General features: G+C 44.0%; 1 protein-coding gene across 1 annotated transcript; it reads left to right on the top strand.

Annotated features, from left to right (window-relative positions):
• The first annotated feature begins 436 nt into the window (after positions 1-436).
• Positions 437-25,019, top strand: CPN1 (carboxypeptidase N subunit 1). Its single transcript, XM_008144175.3, is given in 10 exon segments — positions 437-659; positions 5,002-5,198; positions 10,794-10,949; positions 12,659-12,841; positions 14,380-14,491; positions 17,351-17,490; positions 19,616-19,715; positions 22,290-22,408; positions 24,805-24,829; positions 24,832-25,019. Coding segments are annotated over 10 exon segments (1,443 nt in total).
• Positions 25,020-25,402: the final 383 nt, after the last annotated feature.

Below are 25,402 nucleotides of genomic sequence, written 5' to 3'. Positions count from 1 at the left end.
CTCTCCCTCTCCCTCTCCCTCTCCCTTCCTCTCTGAAATCAATTTTAAAAAATACATTACATTATAACATAGGGAACAAGCCTCGCCCAAGATTTTCAAAACTCTCTGGGAATCAAAGGGTTATAAGCAGCTATTTATCGAAGCCCGTTTCCAGTGCAGTTAATCAGTAAACCAGAATCGGTGCAACTACCGAATCTGGGGACGTGCAAAACCCCTTCAAAGGGTTCTCCTGCGCTCGGAGAGGCAGGGACATGGGGGAGGAGAGGGGATGATTCCAGAGCCACAGGAATAATTCCCCGCTGCGGCCCGCGCGGCCCCACACCTCCTCCCAGGTGCGGGCACACTGCGTTCACTGCCGGGAGAGCTGGTGCCCGGCCCTGGGATCCTGACTGAAGAAGGCAGGTTTGGGGGTTCCCTCGGGAGAAGCCCCGGCGAGATGTCAGGCCTGCTCTCGGTCTCCCTCCACCTCGTCCTTCTCTTCCCGTGGGCCGCCCCGGTGACCTTCCGCCACCGCCGCTATGATGACCTGGTGCGGACGCTGTACAAGGTGCACAACGAATGCCCCTACATCACGCGTGTCTACAGCGTGGGGCGCAGCGTGAAGGGGAGGCACCTCTACGTGCTGGAATTCAGCGACTACCCTGGGATCCACGAGCCCTGTAAGCCCCCGGCAGTCCTTGGAGGGTCGAGGGCAGGACCCTTCCTTACAAATCCACTCAGGAGGGTGGTGGTGGTGGGGGGGGGAGGTCCTGGACCCCTCCATCTGTCAAATAGCACCCCCCCCTCCTCCTGTGCTGAGTACTTTTCCCTGCTTCAGCCCTCAGATGGCCTCCACCCCTGGGGAGCTGCAATCTCAGTTGAGGCTCCAGGTGGTTCCTCTCTTTTAGGTTCTAGTTGCTCAGGACCTCCTTCCCTGCTCCCATCCCCCCTCCTGCCCATTTCCTTTCCTCCCATTGCCCCTCCCTCCCCCCCTTATTACTCTGTCATCCTCTATCTAATGCCTCAGGAGACGTAAGCAGGAACAATTAGCCCTTCTCATTCTGCCAGGAAACTGAGGAGGGTTTAGGGATATTTCTTTGGGGGAGGATGGTGACATAGAGCATGGTATCCTGGAGAGGGTTTGAGGTCTGGGGTATTAGTTTTATTCATTGCATTATGTGTGGTTGTTGTTTAGTTTGTTTCTATTATAAAGGCAGGTGATGTTTGGATTAAAATTAGAAATTAGAGAAGGGGGGAAAAAAACTCAGTCATAATCCCACCACTCACAGATGACATTGCTAATATACTGATGTATCTCCTTCCAGACTTTTTTCTGTGCATAGTTAAAACCCCCTCACACGGTTTGTTTTATGAAAGTGGGATCATACTGCAACTGCATTTCTCACTGCACAGCCTTTTATGAGTGGCATCCATGTCTGTAAATGTAGATCTACATCATCATCACGTTTGGCTGTATAACATTCCATTGCATGGTTGTATCTAACTGTTCATTTATTGATGGGCGTTTGAGTTTTTTTCTAATTTCTCACTGCTTTACTTCTAACAACTGTGACATCCAAGTTATGTCGGTTCCTCCTTCAGACTGTCCCCCTCAAACCTCTCTTCTGCTTCCCTTCCACACCCTCCACCCTCGCCCAAACTTCATCCCAACTTGCCTAAGCCAGTGGTCGGCAAACCGCAGCTCACGAGCCACATGCGGCTCTTTGGCCCCTTGAGTTTTTAGCAAAGGCCAGCTTAGGAGTACCCTAATTAAGTTAGTAACAATGTACCTACCTATATAGTTTAAGTTTACAAAATTTGGCTCTCAAAAGAAATTTCAATCATTGTACTGTTGATAGTTGGCTCTGTTGACTAATGAGTTTGCCGACCACTGGCTTAGGCAATTATACTAGGCTCCTAACTGACCTCGTAACTCCTAATGGCCACCACTCTCTGAGCCTTCCGTTTAGCACCGAGATGCCAGAATAATTTTCCTAAATGCTGATACAATCATCTCACCCCCCTGCTTAAAGACCTTCACTGACAGCTGCACACCAGGTGGATTCTGTCCGTGACCGCTTCAGAATATTACATGGCCGATGGGTAAGGGAGGGAGAAGGAAGGCCGGAGTGAATGATTAAGTGCGGATAAGGGCCTTGCTCTGAAGCCTCGCTTCCATAGCAAGCACCTGCTTTCACTCGTGTCGTGTGTTCATTGTGGAAGCCTGTGGGTGCTAAGGGACATTGCAGAGTTAGCCCCTCCTTACTCCATGCCCTCTTCCGGATGCCCCCTCTACTTTCTGGCCTTCAAGCCTTCCTTCAGGCTTTTTCATTTCGGTCCTTCTTTTCTCTGAGACCTGTAACTTAGCTTTTCATCCACCTGTTCCTTTCACTTATTCGTTATTCATTCCGCAAATATTACTGATTACTATTATATGCAAGCACTTTTGTAAATTCTGAATATACAACAGAGAATAAAACGAAGACACTGCCCTCAGGGCCTTAATTCTAGCTGGGTAAGACTGGCAGTAGATGGGTAACCATATATATATATAGTATTGGATAAAAATAAGTGCTGTAGAAAAAAAATAAACCAGGAAAAAGAGATAGAGAATGTTATTCAGTACTATGGATAGAGTAGGGGAGAGGTCAGTGCTATGTAGAAAAAGCTTCTCTGTCAAGGTGATATTTCAGTCAAACTGAATGACTTGATATGTCCTCAAGCTGATATTGGGAAGGAAAACACTGCAGGCAGAGGAGAGAGCAGGAGCTTGGCACGTGCGAAGAACAGCGAGGAGGCCCTGCAGCTGCAGCAGAGTGAACGTTGGGAGAGCAAGAGACAGGTCGGAGCAGGAAGGTCAGGGAAGCGGAACAGGAGGAGCCTGGGGAGGGCCTTACCGGCTTTTGTAAAGATGTTGGCTTTTCCTTTTCCTTTGAGCGAAGCCAGAAGCCACTGGAGGGTTTTAAGCAGAAGAGTGACATGGTCTGACTTAAAAAACGTAAAGATCACTCAGAGCAGTTGCCTGTTTGGGTAAATAAAGTTTCTTTGAAACACAGCCTCGCCTGTTTGTTTTTGTACTGTCTAGGACTGCAAGAGTTGAGTAGCTGTGACATAGACTATATAGCTCACAAATCCAAAGTATTTACTATCTGGCTCTTTATAATAAAACTTTGACTCAGGGGAATGCACTTTAATGGGGCTGGGCAGATGCCAGGAGTTCAGGTAGGAGATTTCGTGTAATAATCCAGGTGTGAGAGTGTAGGGGCTTAAACCAAAATGACAGCAGTGGTTGTTATAAGTGGTCGGATTCCGCATACTGGATTGAAAGTAGAGACAAAAGAATTTGACAGTGAGCACCTACTAAGAGCAAAGCACTCTGCTAGTTTCTATAGGGCAGTAGTTGCCCACTTTTAGATTTCAAAGAAGTTAAAAATATTTTTAAATAAATAAGAGAGATTGGAGGAGACTAAAATATATTTTCCAAATTTTATTTTACTGAACAAGGATGTTGAAGATACTACCTGCCATCAGCTATCACCATCCTTTCTTAAAAGAAGGGATATTTTAACACTAAGAAAAGTAAGAAAGACATAATCTAAGATTAAAGAAATGCACTAAGATTAAAGACTACACATTATGGAAAATTTACTACATGATCCTTGTGGTTAAGTTTACTACATGATCCTTTTTGGGGAAAGACTGCTGCACAAGATAAATGTACACAAGATAAATGCCCTAAAATATTTGTTTAAATGTATATATTGGGCCAAAACCGGTTTGGCTTAGTGGATAGAGCGTCGGTCTGCGGACTGAAAGGTCCCAGGTTCGATTCCGATCAAGGGCATGTACCTTGGTTGCGGGGGATGTGCAGGAGGCAGCTGATCGATGTTTCTCTCTCATCGATTTTTCTAGGTTTCTATCCCTCTCCCTTCCTCTCTGTAAAAAAATCAATAAAATATATATATTTTTAAAATGTATATATTGGAAAGGCCAGGTCCAGTAAATAAAAATAGGACCTATGCAAAATTAGGTAAAACTCAGAGTAGAAAGTGGTAAGTACCATAAAAGGGAAGTTCAGCAGTGAGCTCGCGCACAGCAGCGAGAGCCCAAGATGACTTCCCAGAGCCTACAAGGATGTTGAGGGGGATTTGGAAATACAGAGATGAAGAGGTCCAGAATCAGAAAAATCACAGAGACAGGAAGATGGGTGGAAGGGAAATCGTAGAGGGAGGAAGATAAATCACTTGGCCAGAGCTTTTCTCCTTCCTTTAAAAAGGGGCAAGAGTTATTTTCTTTACGTGGTTCTAGAGCAGTGGTTCTCAACCTTTCTAATGCCACGACCTTTTAATACAGTTCCTCATGTTGTGGTGACCCCCAACCATAAAATTATTTTTGTTGCTACTTCATAATTGTAATTTGGCCTCTATTATTGAATCGTAATGTAAATATCTGTGTTTTCCAATGGTCTTAGGCTCTACAGCACCGGTTCTCAACCTGTGGGTCGCCACCCACAGGTTGAGAACCACTAGCAGGGTCCTAGAGCATTTTACGTGAGCAGGTCTTGGGAAAACACCGCCCTTATCCTAAAAGACTTGTCTCTGAGAAGCAGCGAGCTGCTGTAAGTGGTCCCTGGGCTTTGGCCTCTATCAGACTAACTAGCTAGGTGACTTCAGACAAGTGACTTAACCTCACGCCTCCCCAGGGCCCTCATCCTGAGGCTAACCATGACCCCTCTACAAGGTTTCTGTGAAGATTAGTAGTGCTGAGCACAAATGCCTAGTACACAGTAGGGAGTCAATGCATGGTAGTCATTGTTATCCCTGGCATGGATTCCTGTAGCGTTTGGGATTGCCATTTGTTGGAAAGGGGCTTGGGGATTCCTGGAAAAGACCCAACGGAAGCATGAGCTTTTCTCTGATTCGCTGATGAAAGAGAGGGAAGAGGTCCCTTTGCAAAGTTAGGCATCCACTTGCAAACGTCCCCCATCTTTGATCGTCCCGCGTGTCTTTCTCACGCTTGCAGTGGAACCTGAAGTCAAGTACGTGGGGAACATGCACGGCAACGAGGTGCTGGGCCGCGAGCTGCTGCTGCAGCTGTCGGAGTTCCTGTGCGAGGAGTTCCGCAACGCCAACCCGCGCATCCTGCGGCTGGTCCAGGACACGCGCATCCACATCATGCCGTCCATGAACCCAGATGGCTACGAGGTGGCGGCCGCCCAGGTACCGCGCTGTGCAGAGAATAAAGCCATCGTAAGGGATAGAGTAAAAGCCAGTGGACAGTGTGTCCTCTCGGTGCCACAGTCAGTGTCACTATGTAACACAGAGAGAAAAGAAATATAAGAAAGTATGAAGATTTGGGTTCAGGGCTTATAAAACCCTATGCAATGATGTGGGCTCTCTGAATTTCAGTTCCCTCAACACCTTTCCAGTTGACCTCCTGTGTTTTTTTCTTTTATATTTTTATATTTTAAGAGGAAGAGAGAGATAAACATCAACGATGAGAGAGAATCATTGATCGGCTGCCTCCTGCACGCCCCACATTGGGGATTGAGCCTGCAACCCGGGCATGTGCCCTGACCGTGACCTCTTGGTTCATAGATCGATGCTCAACCACTGAGCCACGCAGACCAAGCTGACCTCCTGGTTTTATTGGGAAGGTCAATGAGGCAATATTTGTGAGGACACTTTGTAAACTGGACAATACTATGCAGGCATGAAGGGATATTGCAAAATAGACCTCCTTCCCTGAACTTCTGGCTTCGAACCCTAAATGCTCTGCTTCCTCCTTCAAGACACATTTGCATTGGGGTTGGGGTGGGAGGGGGGAGGAAGGGGGGAGGATAGCAGAGATCAAGCTTTTCCCAGAACTGTGAAGTGAGGGGTTAATTTTAGATTCTTCATACTTGATTTCTGTAGGTTTTTTTCCTCTACTAGTGTAGTATTCAGCTTTTTAATTCTTTATTTTAAAGTTTCATTTGCAGGGGAGAGAGAAGAAAAAAGTGTCTATGGGTTTTTACTTTATGAACATAAATTCAAAATGTCAGTGTGCCTAACTTTAAAGCGGCAATTCTTTTGTACATTACAGTCATAAGTGAATATTTTGAAATACAGAGTCCACCCCCTTCCCGCAACTGAATCGGAATATTCAAGGGTGAAGCCAGACACCTGCCTTACACAATGAATACGTTCCTGCTTTGTTTTGGGGGAGGGAGTTAAGGTGCAAAGTTTTTTTTTTAATTAAAAAAATGTTTTATTTGGGGCGGTCTTGAAATTTTTTTTTCATTTTAAAAACTAGAATTCACTGCTTTATTAAATTTTTTATTTTATTTTAGTGTGGTAGAAACACTCAAGATGAGATCTACCCTCTTAACAAAATTTTAGGTGTACAAGACAGTACTGTTAACTACAGGAACAACGCTGTACAGCAGACCCCAGCACTTCTCCCTCCGCTCAACCAAATGTAATGTCCGTTGTTGAGCAGTGCCCACTTCCCCTCCCCACAGCCCCCGGCAGCCGCCCTCCACTCCGACTCCATGAGTCTGACCACGCTGAGCCATACAAGTAGAACCCCACGGTACCTGTCCTTTCGTGAGCAAGAATATTCTAAGCAGGGTAGGGCTGGAGGGTGAGCAGAGACAGGATGGGGAATGGAGCCAAGATATCGAACTCAACACAAATTTGACCTTTGCAATCTCACCACTTCCTGCTGGTGTGATATAACAAATGAAGAAGCAAAACCTTTTCCCTTCATTGGAAATCAGAGAGGTGCCTCGAGACTTGAGTTCCCAAAAGAGCAGAAAAATTTGAAAGAGTTGGGGAGGGGGTGGCACCCCAGGCCTGCCTGCTGTCCTTCTCTTGACCCTTCACTGCCCACATCTTTTGTGAGATGAAGTGGGGGTGGGAGGAAGTGGGGAAAACCCCCGCCAGCTCTCTAAATCCTATGGGTATCATTAAGGAGCCAATCTCTTTTGCTTGCCTGCTGTGCACTTGTTCAGAAGGAGCAGAGCTTGAACCTGAATCCCAAGAGGACCCATTAGGTTATCAAACTCTCAGAGTTACCTCCATACCCAGAAGAAACCTGTCTCATGGAAGACCAGCCTGGCCACCAAACTGTAAAGCTAGCTTTGGCCCTAGCCGATTTGGCTCAGTGGATAGAGCATCGGCCTGCGGACTGAAGGGTCCCCGGTTCGATTCCAGTCCAGGGCACATGCCTGGGTTGCAGGCTCGATCCCCAGTAGGGGGCGTGCAGGAAGCAGTCAATCAATGGTTCTCTGTCATCATTGATGTTTCTATCTCTCTCTCTCCCTCTCCCTTCCTCTCTAAAATCAATAAAATATATTTAAAATAAAATGAAAAAATAAAAACCAGCTTTGAGTAAGGCAGAATAATGCCCCCCCCCACACACACACACAAACACACACTCCCTCAAAGATGCCCAAGTCCTAATCCCAGGAACCTGTGAATATGGTATGTTACATGGCAAGGGGGGATAAAGTTGCAGATGGAATAAAGGTTGCTAAACAAGTAACCTTCATATCCTGGGTCATTTTGGTGGGCCCAGTGTCCTCAACCACAAGTCTGTTGGGTGTGGAAGAAGGAGGCAGAAGGTCAGAGTCAGAGATTGAAGATGTCATGCTGCTGCCTTTGAAGGTGAAAGGAGGGATCAGGAGCCCAGGAATGTGGGTGGCCTCGGGATGCTGTGACAGATTCCCCTAGCGCCTGCGGAGGAAACAGCCCTGGTTTTAGTCCTGTAAGACCCATTTCAGTCTTCTCTCCAAAACTCCAAATGTAATGAACTTGTGCTATTTGAAGCCACTAAATCGGTGACAAGTTGTTACAGCAATAACAGGAAACTAATATACCTCCAGCCCTGCTTATGGGAACCTTCAGTTAAGGGGATTCCTTACCTGCCTGCTTAGCCAATGGCCCCATGTGAGCAGTAATACTGAGAGGTAAATTAACATAGCTGTTAATAGGAACAGGTAAGAGCTAGTTGATACTAATAGAAAAGTAGTGAAAAACCCCTAGAGCAGTGGTCGGCAAACCACGGCTCGCGAGCCACATGCGGCTCTTTGGCCCCTAGAGTGTGGCTCTTCCACAAAATAACCACAGCCTGGGCGAGTCCATTTTGAAGAAGTGGCGTTAGAAGAAGTTTAAGTTTAAAAAATTTGGCTCTCAAAAGAAATTTCAATCGTTGTACTGTTGATATTTGGCTCTGTTGACTAATGAGTTTGCCGACCACTGCCCTAGAGGCATAAGAAAAAATCATTATTTCATGAAGTGAAAAATCAAACTCCAAACTGAAAAAAATCAGATAAGAGTTTTTCACTGGATAAAATTGATGTAGGAAATGTAAGAGAACTTCAAAAAACATTATGTTCTCAATGATATCTAAGAATAAAATATAAGCAGGATGCCATGAAAATGAAGAAATCTGTGAAAAAAAGATTTCTTTGTAAGATAGGAGACTGGTAGTACCTTTGTGCGTTTTTAGCTGCCCAGCACTGAACCCTTCACCTTACTTCTAGGAATAGTCACCACATGGGGCTCTACTCTCTCAGTCAGCAGGGCTCAGCGGACACTATTCCCCTTCTCCAAGGCCACCCAAAACATTACATGGAATTTATTTTAGTTATTTGTATAAACATCTGACTCCCCACATATACTGTGAATTCTTAGAATGGTAAAATAATGTCTCATTATCTTTCCCCAGTGTCTATCAGAGATGGACTTAAGTAAGTGTTGGTTAACTAGATGGATGGATGAATGAATGAATGAATGAATGAATACACGACCAAATAAGTGATAAAATCTGAAGTGTAAGCATGAGGTTGATATTACTCAGAAGAAAGATAAGCAAGTATACTAACTTTTAAAAGTGATGGTGGGGTTTTCATGGCACAGCCAGTTTAAAAAACAGTTTAGCTATTTCTGCAAAAGTTAAATATAGACTTACCTTATGACCCAGCAGTTCCACTAGGTATCTGCCCAAGATAAATGAAAACATAGATCCACGCAAAGAATTGTACATGAGTGTTCATACCAGCATTATTCATGATAGCTCCAAAGTGGAAACAATCCACATGTCCATGTAATGGCTGAAAAAGTATCCCCCCAAATTCATGTCTACCTGGAACCTGTAAATATGATCTTATTTGAAAACTAGAGGCCCGGTGCATGAAATTTGTGCATGGGTGGGGTCCCTAGGCCTGGCCAGCGATCAGGGCCTATCGGGGCCATCTTGCCCAGTCCTGATTGAGGCTGGGCTGGCTGCTGGATGGGGCCTGCTGGATGGGGAGAGGGACCGTGGGAGGTTTGCTGGCCAGGGGAGGAACCGGGGGAAGTTGGCTGGCCGTGGGAGATTGACTGTGGGAGCACACTAACCGTCAGGGGGCAGCTCCTGCATTAAGCATCTGCTCCCTGGTGGTCAGTGCACATCATAGCAACTGGCTGACCGGTCATTCAGTCGTAACAGTTGCTTAGGCTTTTATATAAATAGATAAGGATTTTGCATATGTAATCATGTTAACATAAAGTCATACTGGATTAGGGTGGACCCTAAATCAAATATGCCCGTTGTTCTTATAAGAAGAAAGAAATGTGCCTGGCTGGTGTTACTCAGTGGTTGAGCATTGACACATGCACCCCATGCTCCAAGAGGTCACCTGGATTCCAGGTCAGAGCACATGCCCTGTTTCAGGCTCGATCCCCAGTAGGGGAGGTACAGGAGGCGGCCAATCCATGTTTTTCTCTCTCATCAATGTTTCTATCTCTCTCTCCCTTTCTCTCTCTCCCTCCTCTCTCTTTCTCTCTCTAAAAAAAAAAAAAAAAAAATCAATAAAAACATTTTTTTTTAAAAAAAAAAGAAGAAATTTATACAGAGACACAAACAGATGGGGGAGAAAGCTATACGAAGATGGAAGCAGGAATTGGAGTGATTCATCTACAAGCTAGGGAACAGCAAGGGTTGCTAGCAGCCACCAGAAGCTAGAAGAGACAAAGAAGGATCGTCCACTGAACCTTTAGCAAGCATGGCTAGATTTCAAATTTCTAGCCTCCAGAATTGTGGGAGAACAAATTTCTGTTGTTATATAAGTCACCTAATTTGTGGTAATTTGTTATGGCAGCCCCAGACAACTAATACAGTCTATTAGTTGGTGAATGGGTAAACAAAATGTGTTAAATATAATGGAGCTATCCTATATAATAAAAGCATAGTATGCAAACTGTCCCCTCAACTGGGAGTTTGTCTGGGAGTTCGACCAGGGGGCGGGGCTGGCCGGGGGAAGGAAGGGAGGCCCCGGCCAGCAGCCGGCAGCCACTAGGGACCCTACCAGTGCAGAATTTCATGCACCGGACCTCTAGTTCACCAATAAAAAGGAGTGAAGTACTAATACATGCTACAACATGAAGGAACCTGAAAAACATTGTCTAGTGAAAAAAGCCAAACACATATGTATGGTCTCACATATGTCAAATGTCCAGAAAAGGCAAATCTACAAGGGTTGGAGTAAAAATGCAGAGTGACTGTAAAAGGGCATGAGGTGTTTTTTTTAGGGTAATAAGAACGTTCTCAAATTAGATTGCAGTGATGGTTGTACACTCTGTCAACATCCTAAAATTAATTGAATTGTATATTTCAAATGGGTGACTTTTATGGTACATAAGTTTTATCTCAGTAAAGCTGTTTTTTTGTTTTGTTTTGTTTTGTTTTGTTTTATTTTGTTTTGTTTTGTTTTGTTTTTAAGTAGGGGTTCTTCAAATATAGGATTCAGTCTGAAACCTTCATTTTCCCTCTCTCCATTTTCCCACTAGGGCCCAGAGGCTTCTGGATATCTGCTTGGCAGAAACAATGCAAATGGAGTGGACCTGAACCGCAACTTCCCCGACCTCAATACCTACATCTATTACAATGAGAAGTACGGAGGCCCCAACCACCACTTGCCACTTCCAGACAACTGGAAAAGCCAGGTATGGGAAGAAATTTACATACAGAAGCAGGTAAATCAACATCTGGAATTTCTTCTGGAAATCTTCACATCAACTAAAGAGGCAAGAATTAGGCATCAACTCAACTCCATGTTAGTATGCCCAGAGTAGTAATAACTGCCTCTTTGTATTTATTCCCTCCCCCAGCATAGGGACCTCCAAGGGGCACCTGCTCACAAAATGTTTGATGTTAGTGGCCATGGTAGTGAGGGAAGTGAAAGCAGTATCATACAGTTGCACAGTATTTTATAAAATTATTTCAGTTGATCATCGCAACACTGTGTGGCGAGTGCTTCCATCCGTGTTATCCATCTCTGTTTTATAGATTTTATGCTTATAGAAAAAAATAATTTAAATTCACGCAGCTATAATTGATGGAATCAGGTTTAAAACCCAGGTCTCCCCACTCCTCATCCAACATTCTTTCTACTGCACTGTACTGTTGACACAGAACTCTAGCTTTCTGTAGAGAAATCTCTCTTACATGTGGACTGTGTGCTCATCAACACTGAGCTATAGAAAGAAATTCAGAGTCTTGCCCTTATGCATAGTTTTCCTCTTTCCTTTCTATATGAGCATTGACTACTTTACCACACTCTCATTTCCCTGCTCTTCAGTCAGAGGATCCCATTCAGTCAGATGGTCCCAACACTTCTCCCCAGGAGGCCTGTCACGTCACCCCTGGTAATGTGAATGGTTTCATCCTGCTGGCGGGCCTGCTCCTGAGACACATTAGCACCACATAAGCCTGAGCACATCCACCCTGAGAGGAGGAAAAACAGTGCAGATGGAAATGATCTACTTGTACTACAAGTCCAGTGGCTTTCCTTGGAATACCATCCCTCATTAGCACTACAATATGCAATCAGTAGGGTGGGATTTTACTTCTTAGCCAAGCCTGGCCCATATTACACTATTCTATGAAATTGGGGTATGACCATGTCAACATCACAGTAGATGTGTTAGGCAAAGGAGAAGGTTGGAAACCATTTCTGTAAACCAGCATTTTCCACATTTATTTACCAGAGCCCTAAATTTCTACAAAGGTGCCTCAGAAGCCACTGAAGCCGTGGGTAAATTGGAGGACGCTTCCCTAGGGGGCAGAGAGAGGTCAAGCTTGATGCATTTATTACAAGTGATGAGCCTACTTTGACTCATCATTATTACACAAAGTCCATAATTTACATTAGTGTTCACTCTTCATGTGCTACATTCTATGGGTTTGGCCACACGTATCCTGACATGTATCATACAGAATGATTTCACTGCCCTAAATGCTCTCTTTTTATCTGTTTTATATATTAGGATTCCATATAAGATTTCATTTTGAAAAAGGGTTCCATCAATTAATTTTTTAAGATAATCTTCTTTTAATTATTGTTATTTAGAGAGAGGGAGGGAGAGAGAGAAACATTGATTTGTTGTCCACTTACTTATGCATTTATTGGTTGCTTCTTATGTGTGCCCTGACCAGAGATTGAACCTGCAACCTTGGTGTATGAGATAATGCTCTAACCAACTGAGCTACCTGACTAGGGCCATCCACTTAATTTTTTAAAACCATCATGCAAAAGATCAAAATTTCCCCACCTATACTTCTCACACCTGGTAGGACCTGTCTTATTTGGACATGCTATCTCCTCAGGCCACTTACTGACAAAGTTATTCAAATGTCTCTCCTCTCTCCTCAGGTGGAACCTGAGACTCGGGCCGTAATCCAGTGGATACGCTCCCTCAACTTTGTCCTTTCAGCCAATCTCCATGGAGGGGCAGTGGTGGCCAATTACCCGTATGACAAGTCCCTGGAGCATCGGTTCCGGGGTTACCGCCGCACTGCCAATACCCCCACGCCTGATGACAAGCTTTTCCAGAAGGTATGCAGAACGGTGGCTCGTCCAGCTGGGAACTTGGGACTCAGGAGAGTAACCCAGGTCAAGTCAGTAACACAGGACCCTCTTAGGTACAGACCACAGAAAATAACTGACAGCACTGCTTGCTCATTAGGAGCCTACAGTCTAGAAAACTGCATTTTGTTTTGAGTGATAAGCCAAAGTGTCATGAAAAAAATAAGTATATAGGAAAGCTTTATAGTACAATTACCACAGTGTAAAAAAAGTACTTAAGCTAATGACAAGCAAGAAATATGCCCAAAGACTAATAGTGCTGGTGGTAAGCGAGTGGCATTAAGTGTGAATTTTGGGGGCTCTAATTTGCAATTTCATGATAGTAGGGCTATATTAGTGAAAAATAGACTATGCACATAGTTTAAAAATAGCAATAGAATAAAATTAAGATTATTTAATAGTTAATATATTATTAATAACATAATTTATATAACTTAATAATATTTATTATTACAATTATAACATTAATTATTAATTCATCAATTAATGAATTACATAGAGAATAATACCAGTTTTTGCTTTGCAAAGCAAGTATATCTCATTTTTTTCACTGATAGAATATAGTAATGAAAGGGAATTAATAGAGATTCTAAATATATTCCTTTCTTAACATACAATTCACCCTTGAAACAGTTTTTTCCTGACGAAGTCCTATCTTACTTGCTTCTTTCTTTTACAAAACTCAGCTAGAAAATGGAACACCTAGGAATGGATTAAGGAGTACAAACTGTCAGTTATAAAAATAGTCACAGGGATGTGAAGTACAGCATAGGGAATATAGTCAGTAATCCTATATAATAAAAACCTAATATGCAAATCGATCAAACGGTGGAATGACCAGTCGCTATGATGTGCACTGACCACTAGGGGGCAGACACTCAACACAGGAGTTGCCCCAGCCCGCAGGCCCTGACTGGTGGCAATGGCCCGCCAAGGTGGGTGCCAGTGGGGGCCCCCTGATCGCCCCGCCAGTCGCCCCAAAATCAGCCTTGATCACCAGCCAGGCCTAGGGACCCTACCCATGCACGAATTCTGTGCACCAGGCCTCTAGTATTGTAATAACTATGTATGTGTCAGATGGGTACTAGACTTCCCGGGGTGATCACTTCATAAGGTATAGAAATGTCTAATCATTATGTTGTACATCTGAAATATAATATTGTATGTCAACTGTAATTGAAAAATAAATTTTAAAATATAAAAATAAATAATTTTAAAAAAAGAAATTGTACACCTAGAAGGGAACTTATATATCATCTAGTGCCACCCCTCACTTTACACTTGGAGAAATTTAGTCCCAAGATAGTGGAAAAATCAGATTTCAGGTTGCTTAACTATAATCCACTGCACACACATACCATCTCTATCTCGGCTGGTATTTTCTTTCACTAAAGCAAATAATCAGTAGTTTATACCTAGGGTTTCTTGGCTTTATGCAACTTCTAAGTATGAACATCGCAATGTGAGTGGGGAACACTCAAGGTCCTTTCTGCCCACTTTCCCTACAGCTGGCCAAGGTCTACTCCTATGCACATGGATGGATGCACCATGGTTGGAACTGTGGGGATTACTTCCCGGATGGCATCACCAATGGGGCTTCCTGGTATTCTCTCAGCAAGGGTAAGGGGAGGCCTGGTTACAGCAGTGCTTCAAGCTGGAGTAGGGTGGGGCTCATTTCTCCTTCTGAATTACCTTTTTTATAAAATCCTCACCTGAGGATATTTTTTCCATTGATCTTTAGAGAGAGTGGAGGGGAGAGGGAGAGAGAGAGAGATAGAGAGAGGGAAAGAGAGAGAGAGAGAGAGAGAGAGAGAGAGAGAGAGAGAGAGAGAGAAACATCGATGTGTGAGAGACACATCAACTGGTTGCCTCTTGCATGCACCCCAACTGGGGCCTGGGATCAAACCTGCAGTGGAGGTATGTGCCCTTGACTGGGAATCAAACCTGAGACCCTTTGATCCTTAGGCCGACGCTCTAACCGCTGAGAAACTGGCCAGGGCTATCTTTTTTTTTCCTCAGAGAAGTGACAGGAATACTATAGAATTTTGCATTGGGGGTACAGATCTAAAAATGGCAACGTCGTAAGTTAGCATTTAATGGCATTTTGTGGTTTATTAAAATGAAGGCAGGGACACCTTGTGGCCTTTTAAAAACTGGTGGTTTACACAGAATATTGGGGCATAGGAGGGAAATAACATAGTCAAGTGGTTAAAGTGTGGGCTTCAACGGCACATTGGGTTGAAGCCCAGCTTGCCCATTTACCAGTTATGTGGCTTCAGGCTAATTACTTAACCTCTCTGAGCTTTGGTTTCCTTATCTGTACATTAAGAATAACAATATTTGCCCCATAATTTTGATATGAGTATTAGATAAAATAATGCACATAAAGCATTTGGAAATAGCTGGTTTACAAATGTTGGGCTTTTTCTAACTCGCATAGAGTTATGCCTCAGAGAGCAACAGGTGAGGAGAGGAGCTGGCGTGGACACAAACATTTCCTCTGGTATATGCTCTGTACCCTCCCTGCCCATCTCCCAGGATCAGGAGTTTGCCTGGACATTGGTCATTGATAATGCAGCAGACACTTCCAGCAAGCGGCTTCTGTCTCTACACCCTGGGCCTTCTCCATCACAGGGAGTTGAGACCGAACCTCTGTTGATGAACCTTCGGTAGATAAGGGACCTAAGGATCGGGAAGCGGCTGAAGCAAGAAGCTGGGACCTTTTAGGAATCACGTGTCAGCAGTTGTCTTTCCCTATTTTCTCAAATCTGGCCTGGTTGGAGCCTAGGTAGCAGAATGCTCACTAGTGAGGACTAAGCTGATAGTTGGTCCTGTAGAGAGTGGGGAGGAGGAAGGTTAGGGAGTCACCATGTACTGGGAAAGTGGCTGAAAACTCACTTGAATACAAAGCAAGAAGATTTTGTTAAACTTTACTTTCTTTAGTTTACATTAGGAAAACAATAGGTTATTCCCCCCCCAAAAAAGAAATATCAAGTATAACTTTACAAATTATACTTGTTCTTCCCTCTCTATCCTTTGGGAAAGCAATGAGAATCATGGCCCCTGGTTTGGCTCAGTGGATAGAGCGTTGGCCTGCAGACTGAAGGGTCCCAGGTTCGATACTGGTCAAGGGCATGTGCCTTGGTTGCGGGCACATCCTTTAGTAGGGGGTGTGCAGGAGGCAGTTGATCGATGTTTCTCTCTCATTGATGTTTCTAACTCTCTATCCCTCTCCCTTCCTCTCTGTAAAAAGTCAATAAAATATTTATTTTTTAAAAAGAGAGAATCATGGCCCCAAATTAAGCTGGCACCACTTCAAGATTATCAATTTCATTAAAACAATTGTTCCAACAGTGTGGTCTCTGGACCAGCCTCATCAGCATCCCTTGGTACTTGTTAGAAATGCAAATTTGGGGGCCCCACCCCATACCTACTGAATCAGAAACTCTGGGCTAAGGCCCAGCAATCTGTATTCGGCTGGAAGATGCAGCCTTCTTATTCTAATTCTGAGAGAGAAGTGATGGAACAGGCTATAGTTGTTCTCCAGCTTCCTACAACAGCTGCTTGCACACATTAGCTCAGAGAGTAGGTGAAAGTTACTATCATTTTATTAGGGAGAGTAAATATAGACTGAAAACAATTACAGAACAAATAAAGTACAAGATAATGTCAAATACTATGAATATGTGGTGAGTCACTAAATAATCAGAGAGTTTTCTGTATAAGCTTCTATCAGTTGCCAGAATTTTAAAACTAAAATTTAGGATTTCCATCTTAAATTGGCAAATGAGATGTAGGAGTTTTCTTATGTCCCCACACAGTAGGGGGCCTGTTTTCCAGCAGAGTATAAATGGGTAATTTTTAACTCAAAGAAATTTGTGGTATAAACACCATTCTAATCATCAGAAACCTATTTTAAAATAATCCGATTGAATAATATAGAAGGTAGGAACAAGCCAGCTTTGATGGAGGAAAAATACAGCTGCCTTCTGCTTCTTCAGGGTTGTTTTTCTTGGTAACTCTTTTCCAGGTTCGGGCTGTGTTCTTAGGTAGGAAGACGAATGTGAAAGCAAGGTATTTGTCTCATTTCTAACCTCCCAGGTTTGGAGGACATGGTAGTCCAAAGAGGAAACCTGTCCCCAGAAAGCTATATATGTGCCTACTCTAATGTTAAGGCACAGCCAATAAGCAGACTTTGGACATGCTAAGAGGGGCAAGAAATGAATTTAAGTCATTAAATGCAAAAGTAGTTGAGGGTAGACATGACAAATGGGCACTTATAAAGAGAGAAAACTGGAACAAGAGAAAGGCATGTGAACTGGGAAATTGAGGAAAGGTTTTATGGAGGAGGAAGTGAATAGCAAGAGGCAGAATTGAAAGTAACGAGGTGTGTGTGGAGAGATTGGGATTAAAGAGAGTTGGAATTGCCCGTCAGGTGGGAAACTGGTTGTTTAAATCTGCCCCTGCTCTTTCCCCTAGGAATGCAAGACTTTAATTATCTCCATACCAACTGTTTCGAGATCACGCTGGAACTGAGTTGCGACAAATTTCCCCGCCAAGAGGAATTGCAGCGCGAGTGGCTGGGTAATCGGGAAGCCCTAATCCAATTCTTGGAGCAGGTAACATTGAATTCTTTAACGTTTATGGTTATGGAAAAAGAAGGTTTTTCCAAAGGCAGGCAAGGTTTTCTGTGTGGCTCAAGTCTCACTTTTGCTCTGACTCATCAATATATCTGGGCTTCTTCTACCAATGAAATGTATCCATTCAACATTACTGAGCAAAACTGTCTATCAGAAACTGTACTCTATGCTGGGGATTGTGCATATAAAGCAACAAATACCCCTGTCCATATGGAGTTTATATTCTAGTGAGAAGAGATAGACAGACAATAAACAAAGTAATCAGATAAATCTTATAACATGCCGAATGCTATGAAGAGGCCTTACCGAGGAGGTGACATTTAAACAGACTTAAAGGGGGTGAGGGAGAGAGCCATGCCCATGTCTGGAGAAAAGGGGGTCCCTCAGTGAGGACACAAAACTAACTGCAAAGCCAACAACAAGCACTGAACGATGTGCACCATCACCAGTCACTAGGGAAATGCACATCAAACCCTCAGTGAGATACCACCTCACACCCATTAGGACGGCTGCTTTAGAAAACAAACAAACGATGACAGAAAATAGCAAATGGCGGCAAGGATGTGGAGAAATTGGAACCCTTGTACATTGTTGGTGGGGGTGTAAAATGGTGCAGCCGCTATGCAAAACAGTACTACAGTTCCTCAAAACAATTAAAAACAGAACTACCAGATGAGCCAACAATCTGCTTCGGGGTAGATACCAAAACAAACAAACAAAAACACACACAAAACAAAACAAAAAACTGGAAGCAGGATCTTAAAGAGATATTTGTTCATAGCAGCAGTCTTCGTGAGAGCCAAGAGTTGGAAACAATCCAAGTGTTCAATGAGAGATAAATGGATAAACAAAATATGGTATATGCATAAAATGGAATATTATCCTGCCTTAAAAAGAAGGAAATTCTGGCTGTAGCCAAGTTTGGCTCGGTGAAGGGTCCTGGGTTGGATTCCTGTCAAGGGCACATACCTTGTTTGCAGGCTCCATCCTGGCCCTGGTTGGGCTGCATGCAGGAGGCAACCAATTGATGTGTCTCTCTCACATTGATGTTTCTCTCTCTGTGTCTCTTCCTCTCCCTTCGACTCTCTAAAAATCAATGGAAAAATATTGTCAGGTGAGGATTAACCAAAAAAAAAAAAGGGGGGGGGGCGGAATTCTGCCACATGCTACAACATAAATAAACCCTGTGGACATTACGCCAAGTGAAATAAGCCAATCACAAAAAAGACAAATACCTTATAATTTCACTTATATGACATATCAAGAGTAGTCAAGCCCTAGCTGGTTTGGCTCAGTGGATAGAGCATCGGCCTAAGCGCTGAAGGGTCCTGGGTTCGATTCTGCTCAAGGGCACATGTCTGGGTTGCAGCCCAATCCCCAGTAGAGGGTGTGCAGGAGGCAGCTGATCAATGATTCACTCTCATCATTGGTGTTTCTAGCTCTGTCTCCCTCTCCCTTCCACTCTGAAATTAATAAAAATATATGTTTTTTTAAAAAGAGTAGTCAAATTCATAGAAAAGTAGAATGGTACTTGCCTGGGTCTGGAGAGAGAAGGAGATGGGACTTGTTTAGTGTGTATAGAGTTTCAGTTTTACAGGATGAAAAAGTTCTGGAGATTGCTTGCACAACAATGTGAATATATTTAACACTACTGAACTCTACACTTAAAATAGTTAAAATAAGAAATTATATGTTGCGTGCATTTTATCACAATTTAAATTTTTATTAATTTAAAAAAATACGAAGCCAGAACACTGTTGTGGTTGGAATAATCACAGTAGGGGAGAAGGTAGCAGGAGATGAGATCAGTCAGCTAACTGAGGCTGTGGCTTTAGAGACCATCATAAGAACTTTAGCTGTTGCTCTGAGTTGGGTTTGAGTATGACACAATTTGACTCAAATTTTAATGGGATTGTTCTGATTGCTCTATTTAAAAGACATTATTTAGTATAAGGAGAGGGTACAGAGAGCCCAGTTAAGGGGTTATTAGGCTAATCTTTGTGAGGTTAAATGCAAAAGTATATGAGACAGGGCTGTGGGGACTCTAAAACACCGTGCACTGTTTTATGATCATAGTTATACCGTAAGGTTTTTTTTTTGACAGGTACACCAAGGCATCAAGGGAATGGTGCTTGATGAGAATAACAATTATCTCCCTAAGGCTGTCATTTCTGTCAGTGGGATTAACCATGATGTCACCTCAGGTAGGTCGCCACTACCTAGTGGGGTGAGAAGGAAGCTTTCACTCCCTCTTCTTCAGCATAATCAGGAGGCCAAACTGTAAGCCAGTGAGACTCACAGGGACATCAAGGCCATTGGGGGTGGGGGACTGGAGGAGGGAATGGTAATAGACATGGGAACAGTGAATTAAGAGGCAAGGACCAGGAAAATGCAAATGTCACATCTCTCTCGCCATCAGGAGCCACTTCCTCATATCACTTTGTTAGGGGTGTTTTCTGGGTTTGCAGCTATTAATAGCTCTCGTACTGGTGTGAAAGGGGTAGAAAAAGAAAGGACTGTAAACCGGATGCTTAGTCTTGTCCCTGACCCAAGCGGGTCACTACACCTCCATTCAGGACAAAGCTAGCAAGATGCATCCTATAAACCTGTTGCAGGGCAAGGTTGACAGAACCTCCTACATGGTACAGAACATCTCATGCACGATGGGGCTGCAAACTGCATCAGCCCCATTGGATCATGCACAGCTTGTAGGGTTTATTATTATTATTATTATTTTATTATTATTATTATTATTGTTTTGTTTTTAAAGCAACACAGTGACTACCAATGGTTAGGGGCAAGTGAGACCTGCCTGCCTCTCACAGCCTCGATACCAGCAAGGCTTAGCCACATTCTACCACACCAAGCAGACACCTTACAACTCACACAGTCTGTTGAAACTGGATGAAATCTCAGCTTTAAGGAGATCACTCATGTTCTCTAAGATGATCCCAACACACCTTACCTGAAAGGCTCATTCAAGACAAAGGCAGTGTGATACTCCAAAGGCAGGATTCTGTAGCCTCATAGGGGAGCGTCAGACTGGGACCAGGGCTGTTTAGAGATCAAACCTCAGGCATCCCTAAGAGCTTCAGGGCTTGCTAGACTCATACCTTACTCACGCCAAGGATGGGCAATGCCTCTGAAACATTCTAGCCAATCGACAGATATTGAATACCACTGATTTCACCAGTAAGGGCCCATTTCCAGGATCCATTAGGCTGAACTAATAACTTGTTCATTTTACCTCTGGGGAAAAAAACTAGCAACTAACTCGTCGCTAGCATTCATTATCCTACCTAGCAAAGCATCTAGTGTTGAGTAGAGATAAAGAGAGCTGAAGCCCTCATAATAGCTGCATCTAGAATTGGGCCTTTCTTTTTTTCCTTTTTTCTTTTTAAGTAAAATGAGGAAGGATTTCTTGACCGATGTTGTGGTAGTGCGTAGCAGGGAAAGAGCAGGATAGCTGGATCAACTGGAAAGGAAGAAGACGAGGTTGATTTTGGTGCTCCCAGCAGTAGGGCCCGCGGACTTACTTTTGGACGAAGTCTATCAAATTATCTGTGGTGGAGGATATTTTTATCTGTGGGTTTTTAATTCAGTATTCTTTTTTTTAAATAATCATGTTGGTTCTGCGTGTATGACTGTTTATATGCAAACACCGTTTAATTTTTATTGGAATTGGGCCTTTCTGATACAGTCCTAGCCACCACACCTGGATGTGAGCCCTTGGTTAAGAAAATGATAGCCCTGGGGTGTGACTTAAACTGTCTAACATAAAAGCATAATAAGATACTGCTTTTACTAAAGTATTGTAAAGTAAATTACAGACATTTAACAGGGGGCAGAAAAGAGACTTTCTCACTGTTTATGGACTGTCTCATTCGTAATTGCCTTTATTTCAGTTATTCATTGCTGTACACTTAAAAAAGAAATCTAAAGGCATGCTCACAATTGGTTCAAAAGAGATGTGAGGTCATTCGCCAAATTGCTACATCCCTGCCATAGAAAGACAGGCCTTCTTTTTGAATTTTATTTTTCTCTCTTAGAGGTGATGGAAGATAGATTGAAAATAGGATTCTCAAAGTCAGACCTTCAGTGGTCATTCAGTCCAGCCCTCCCACTCCATGTAAGATTGTACACGTACAACACCCCAGAGGCAGCTGGTTGTCCAACCCAGGCCACCACGCCCGCTAGGGCAGGTTGTGCACCGCACAGCTGTGGTGCTTCTCCAGCGCCCTCATCAGTCTCTGCCTCAGTCCTCACTACTTCACAACGCAGCTCATTTCCTTTGTGGAAGCTCTGTGTGTCCCAGGAGTCTTTGCTTCTGTCTAGCAAAATCTTCCTCCCAGCAACTTAACCCCAAAGTTCCCATGCTTAGTTCTTCAGGTACACATTTCTTCACGGTGGCTTTTCAGATATTGAAACAGAGGTCTCGTGCATGCTCTTTACCAAGCAAAAACATTTACAGACATTCCACCTTTCTCCCAGTGACCCTTTCCTGGACATGAGTTTTTAAAAACACAGGGTCTAGAGTTAAACACCGTATTCACAGGGCAGAGCACAGGGAAACTCCCATTTCTCAGAAGCTGAGGCCCATCCTCCTTTTAGGTAAAACAGCCTATGATGGTTGTAGATCTTAACCAGTTTCGTTAACGCTATTAAGAAAAATCAAGCTTATGGTCGGCTAAAACCCTCAGATCGTTTTTTCACTTAAAGACTATCTACCTGGGGCAGTTTCTAATCAGCAGACTGAGTTCTATCCTTGTAACTTTTAGGTGATCACGGCGATTACTTCCGGCTGCTGCTCCCAGGCACCTACTCTGTCACTGCCACAGCGCCTGGGTTCGACCCAAAGACTGTGACTGTGACCGTGGGTCCCGGGGAACCAAAACTGGTGAGTTAGGCTGACGTTTACAGAGCGCGTAAAGGTCACTTACCCAGAGTCACACACAACCAATTGCATAGTTCTACTCTTTGCGAATCTTTCCTCTTTCCCCATAAAAACAAATCTCATTGCTCTCATAGGCTAATTTGTCTTCCATCACTTTGCTATTATATCCTTCCCCGCTTCCTTTTGACTTTTCCTTCCCCTCTGTGTAACACAGCACACTGGTGAAAAGCACTGTCTGCTTCTAAATCCAGCTCATTTGTCCACAGACTGTAGACAGATCAGCCAATCGCTCTCATCCTCAGCTTCTTCGTCCATAAACTGGTGACAATAGCACCGCCTTCGCAAGAGATTGAAATGAGAACCTGCATGTAAAGCATGCAGTACAGCGACTGACACATAGAAAGCGCCCGGCAAATGTTAGTTCGCAAGGTCCCGGAGACCTCGCCCAGATACACGGGTTCCCAGGGGTTGCATTCTTCTGTGCCATCAGCAAGGGCTACCACCAGATGGCATTCTGCCCCCTTCTGGTGCCCTGTGTGCCCAGACCCCCTTCCTTCCCACTCGCCTCAGCAAAAGAAACAGTTGACATTGAACTTTCCATGGCATGTTTTACATGAGAAGCAAAGAATTTTCATCTGTACGCCTAAATCTTTTGAGCTCTAGTCATATTAGATTAGGATCTTAAAGATAACGAGGCTCAGTGATCACTCCATCTCCTGCATATTGTAAATGACTTTCTGCAGAGGCAGGAAGCAGAGTAACTCTTCCATTGTAGCCTGTTCCCTGTCCCAATTTCCCTTTTTTTCTTATACCTTCTGCTCCTCATCTACCCTAAAATCAAATGACAGTTAGGCAGCTGTATGCATGTGTCTTGCACTAAAGCAAGTCTATTAGTTATGTTTATATGCATGCATTCAAGTCCTTCAGTTGATCTCTTCCCCCTCCTCCCCCTGCAACCCTCCCCGCTGCAACCCTTCCCTAACCAGTGGACACAAGACACTGAGGGAGGGGGAGGGGCATGTGCGGGGATGGGGGGAGGGGAGGCCGCAGGGAGGTCAATGGGGGGAAAAAGGAGACATATGTACTACTATTTGTAATATTTTAAACAATAAAATAAAATTTTAAAAAAATAAAAAATAAATAAAGCAAGTCTATTCAGGGCCAAATACAACCAACTAAAAATCTTGAGTGACATGCTCTGCTTCAAAATATTTCAACTCCGGTGTCATATAGCCTTTAAATAAATTAACATAACCCATTAATATATTGTCTTTTGAATATAATTCCCAGATACCGTAACAACTAAGAATCCATTTATTGATCACAGTAGAGTCTTCCCATTCTAAAGTGGAGAATCACTTGGCTGGGGGGGGAAAGAAAAAGATCCGTAACTGGATGGTTTTCATGTTCCCATTAAGGCCCCCTCAGATACCTCCCCGCATCCAGGGTTCTCCCCTCTGCTTTCCCACGGCCTTCTAGATGTCATGTTGCTTTCATTTCCCTCTTCCTTTCCTCATTTCGTTGTTTCTTGTTTCTTTCCTAAATTCCTGTATTACCGTAGTGCCCTTGGTTCTGACTTCACTGACTTTGGGGAAGTAGCAGGAAAGCTGACTGTAGATTTTTGTGGAAGGGGCAAGAAATAATCCCCTGGAGAGCCCTCTTAGTCACAAGTGTCTCAACTGCCAGCTGGCTTCGGCAGCTCCAGCTGTTCCAGGGAAGGGTGGTGAGAACACTGAGCCACTCCCTCTCCCTGTACTTCCCGGGATGGTTCTGCAGCTCCTGCACAGCCAGGATATCCCAGCTTGTTGGTCAATGCCATCGTGATATCTGTGTACACAGCCAGCAGGCAAGTTTCCAGGTATTACTGGAAATGATGCATTAATGCGCATGGCAATTTGGAGTTTAGGAATCCGTACTAACAATCTATCTCATTTCTCCTCTCTGTTTCTCAGCGATGACGGCAGAAAGTTTAGTTCTAAGGATCTGAAGCGAGTGCGTGCCTGATCACACCGCCTGTGACTCACACAGTCCGCAGGAAGGGGCTTATGATGACACCGTCAATCTTAGTCCTTGTCCTAGGCGACAGTATTGGCAAAATCGTGGTTTGAGTTGCAGGTGTAGTTTTTTTCAAATACATACAAAGTGAAGGAATATTGAGTTCATCCAGATACACCTGATGTGTCACCTTAGGTGGCACTTCGGGGGGAATATTAGCCAAGCCTATGTGACGCCACCAGTGCCGCTTTGGGTCGTGGCTGTGATAATTCTCCTGAGTCCCCCCCACTCAGAACCTGCACCTGCGGTGAAACCGGGTCCAGACAGGTCTCCCCCCAATTTCAATTTCAGGAAGTCGAAAACCGCCTCCTCACCTCTCTTGGCGTCCTCTTCTTTTCTTCCAGGTTGACTTCCAACTCACGAGAAGCATCCCTCCAGCAACCGAGTCCCCCGCGCAGCACCTGGAGGCAGACTCGTCCCAAAGCAAGTCCAGCCCCGGGTAGCCGAGTGGAAAGAGACAGAGGTGGCGGCGGCCGCGTCCCTGCCGGAAATCGCAGCCATTCACAGCGGCCCAGGGAACACTTCACGAAGGCTTCGGTCCTGCTCTCTGATCGCATGAAGCATTCTTTCTATTTTATTATCGGAGACATATTTAAATACAAACATATTCAGAACAATTTAGAATGATCTCCGTCTATGCCAGGTGTAAGCCCTCTCTGATGCAGTCGTACATAGATTCAGCGGTGTTCAGCGCGATTTTCCCATTGTGAGTGAATGGGGTAGGTCCCGAAGGCTCCATCCCAGTCCATACTGCATCCAGAGACTGGTTCCGGCTGGCTGGCCCCTCTGTCAGCATAGTCTCTCAACGTCATAGGTACTCAAGGAAGATTTCTGAATGAACAGCTGAAATGCTGAGATGAACGAACCATCATTGATGTTGTTCCCATAGCAAGACCAGGGGAGCAGATCTGAAATCCCAGAGTACCCTTTCAGCAATAGCCA

The sequence above is a fragment of the Eptesicus fuscus genome, chromosome 17 (assembly GCF_027574615.1).
Source record: "Eptesicus fuscus isolate TK198812 chromosome 17, DD_ASM_mEF_20220401, whole genome shotgun sequence".
Taxonomy (NCBI): Eukaryota; Metazoa; Chordata; class Mammalia; order Chiroptera; family Vespertilionidae; genus Eptesicus; species Eptesicus fuscus.
Note: the sequence above shows the minus strand (reverse complement) of the source record. Positions and strands in the feature narration are given on the sequence as shown.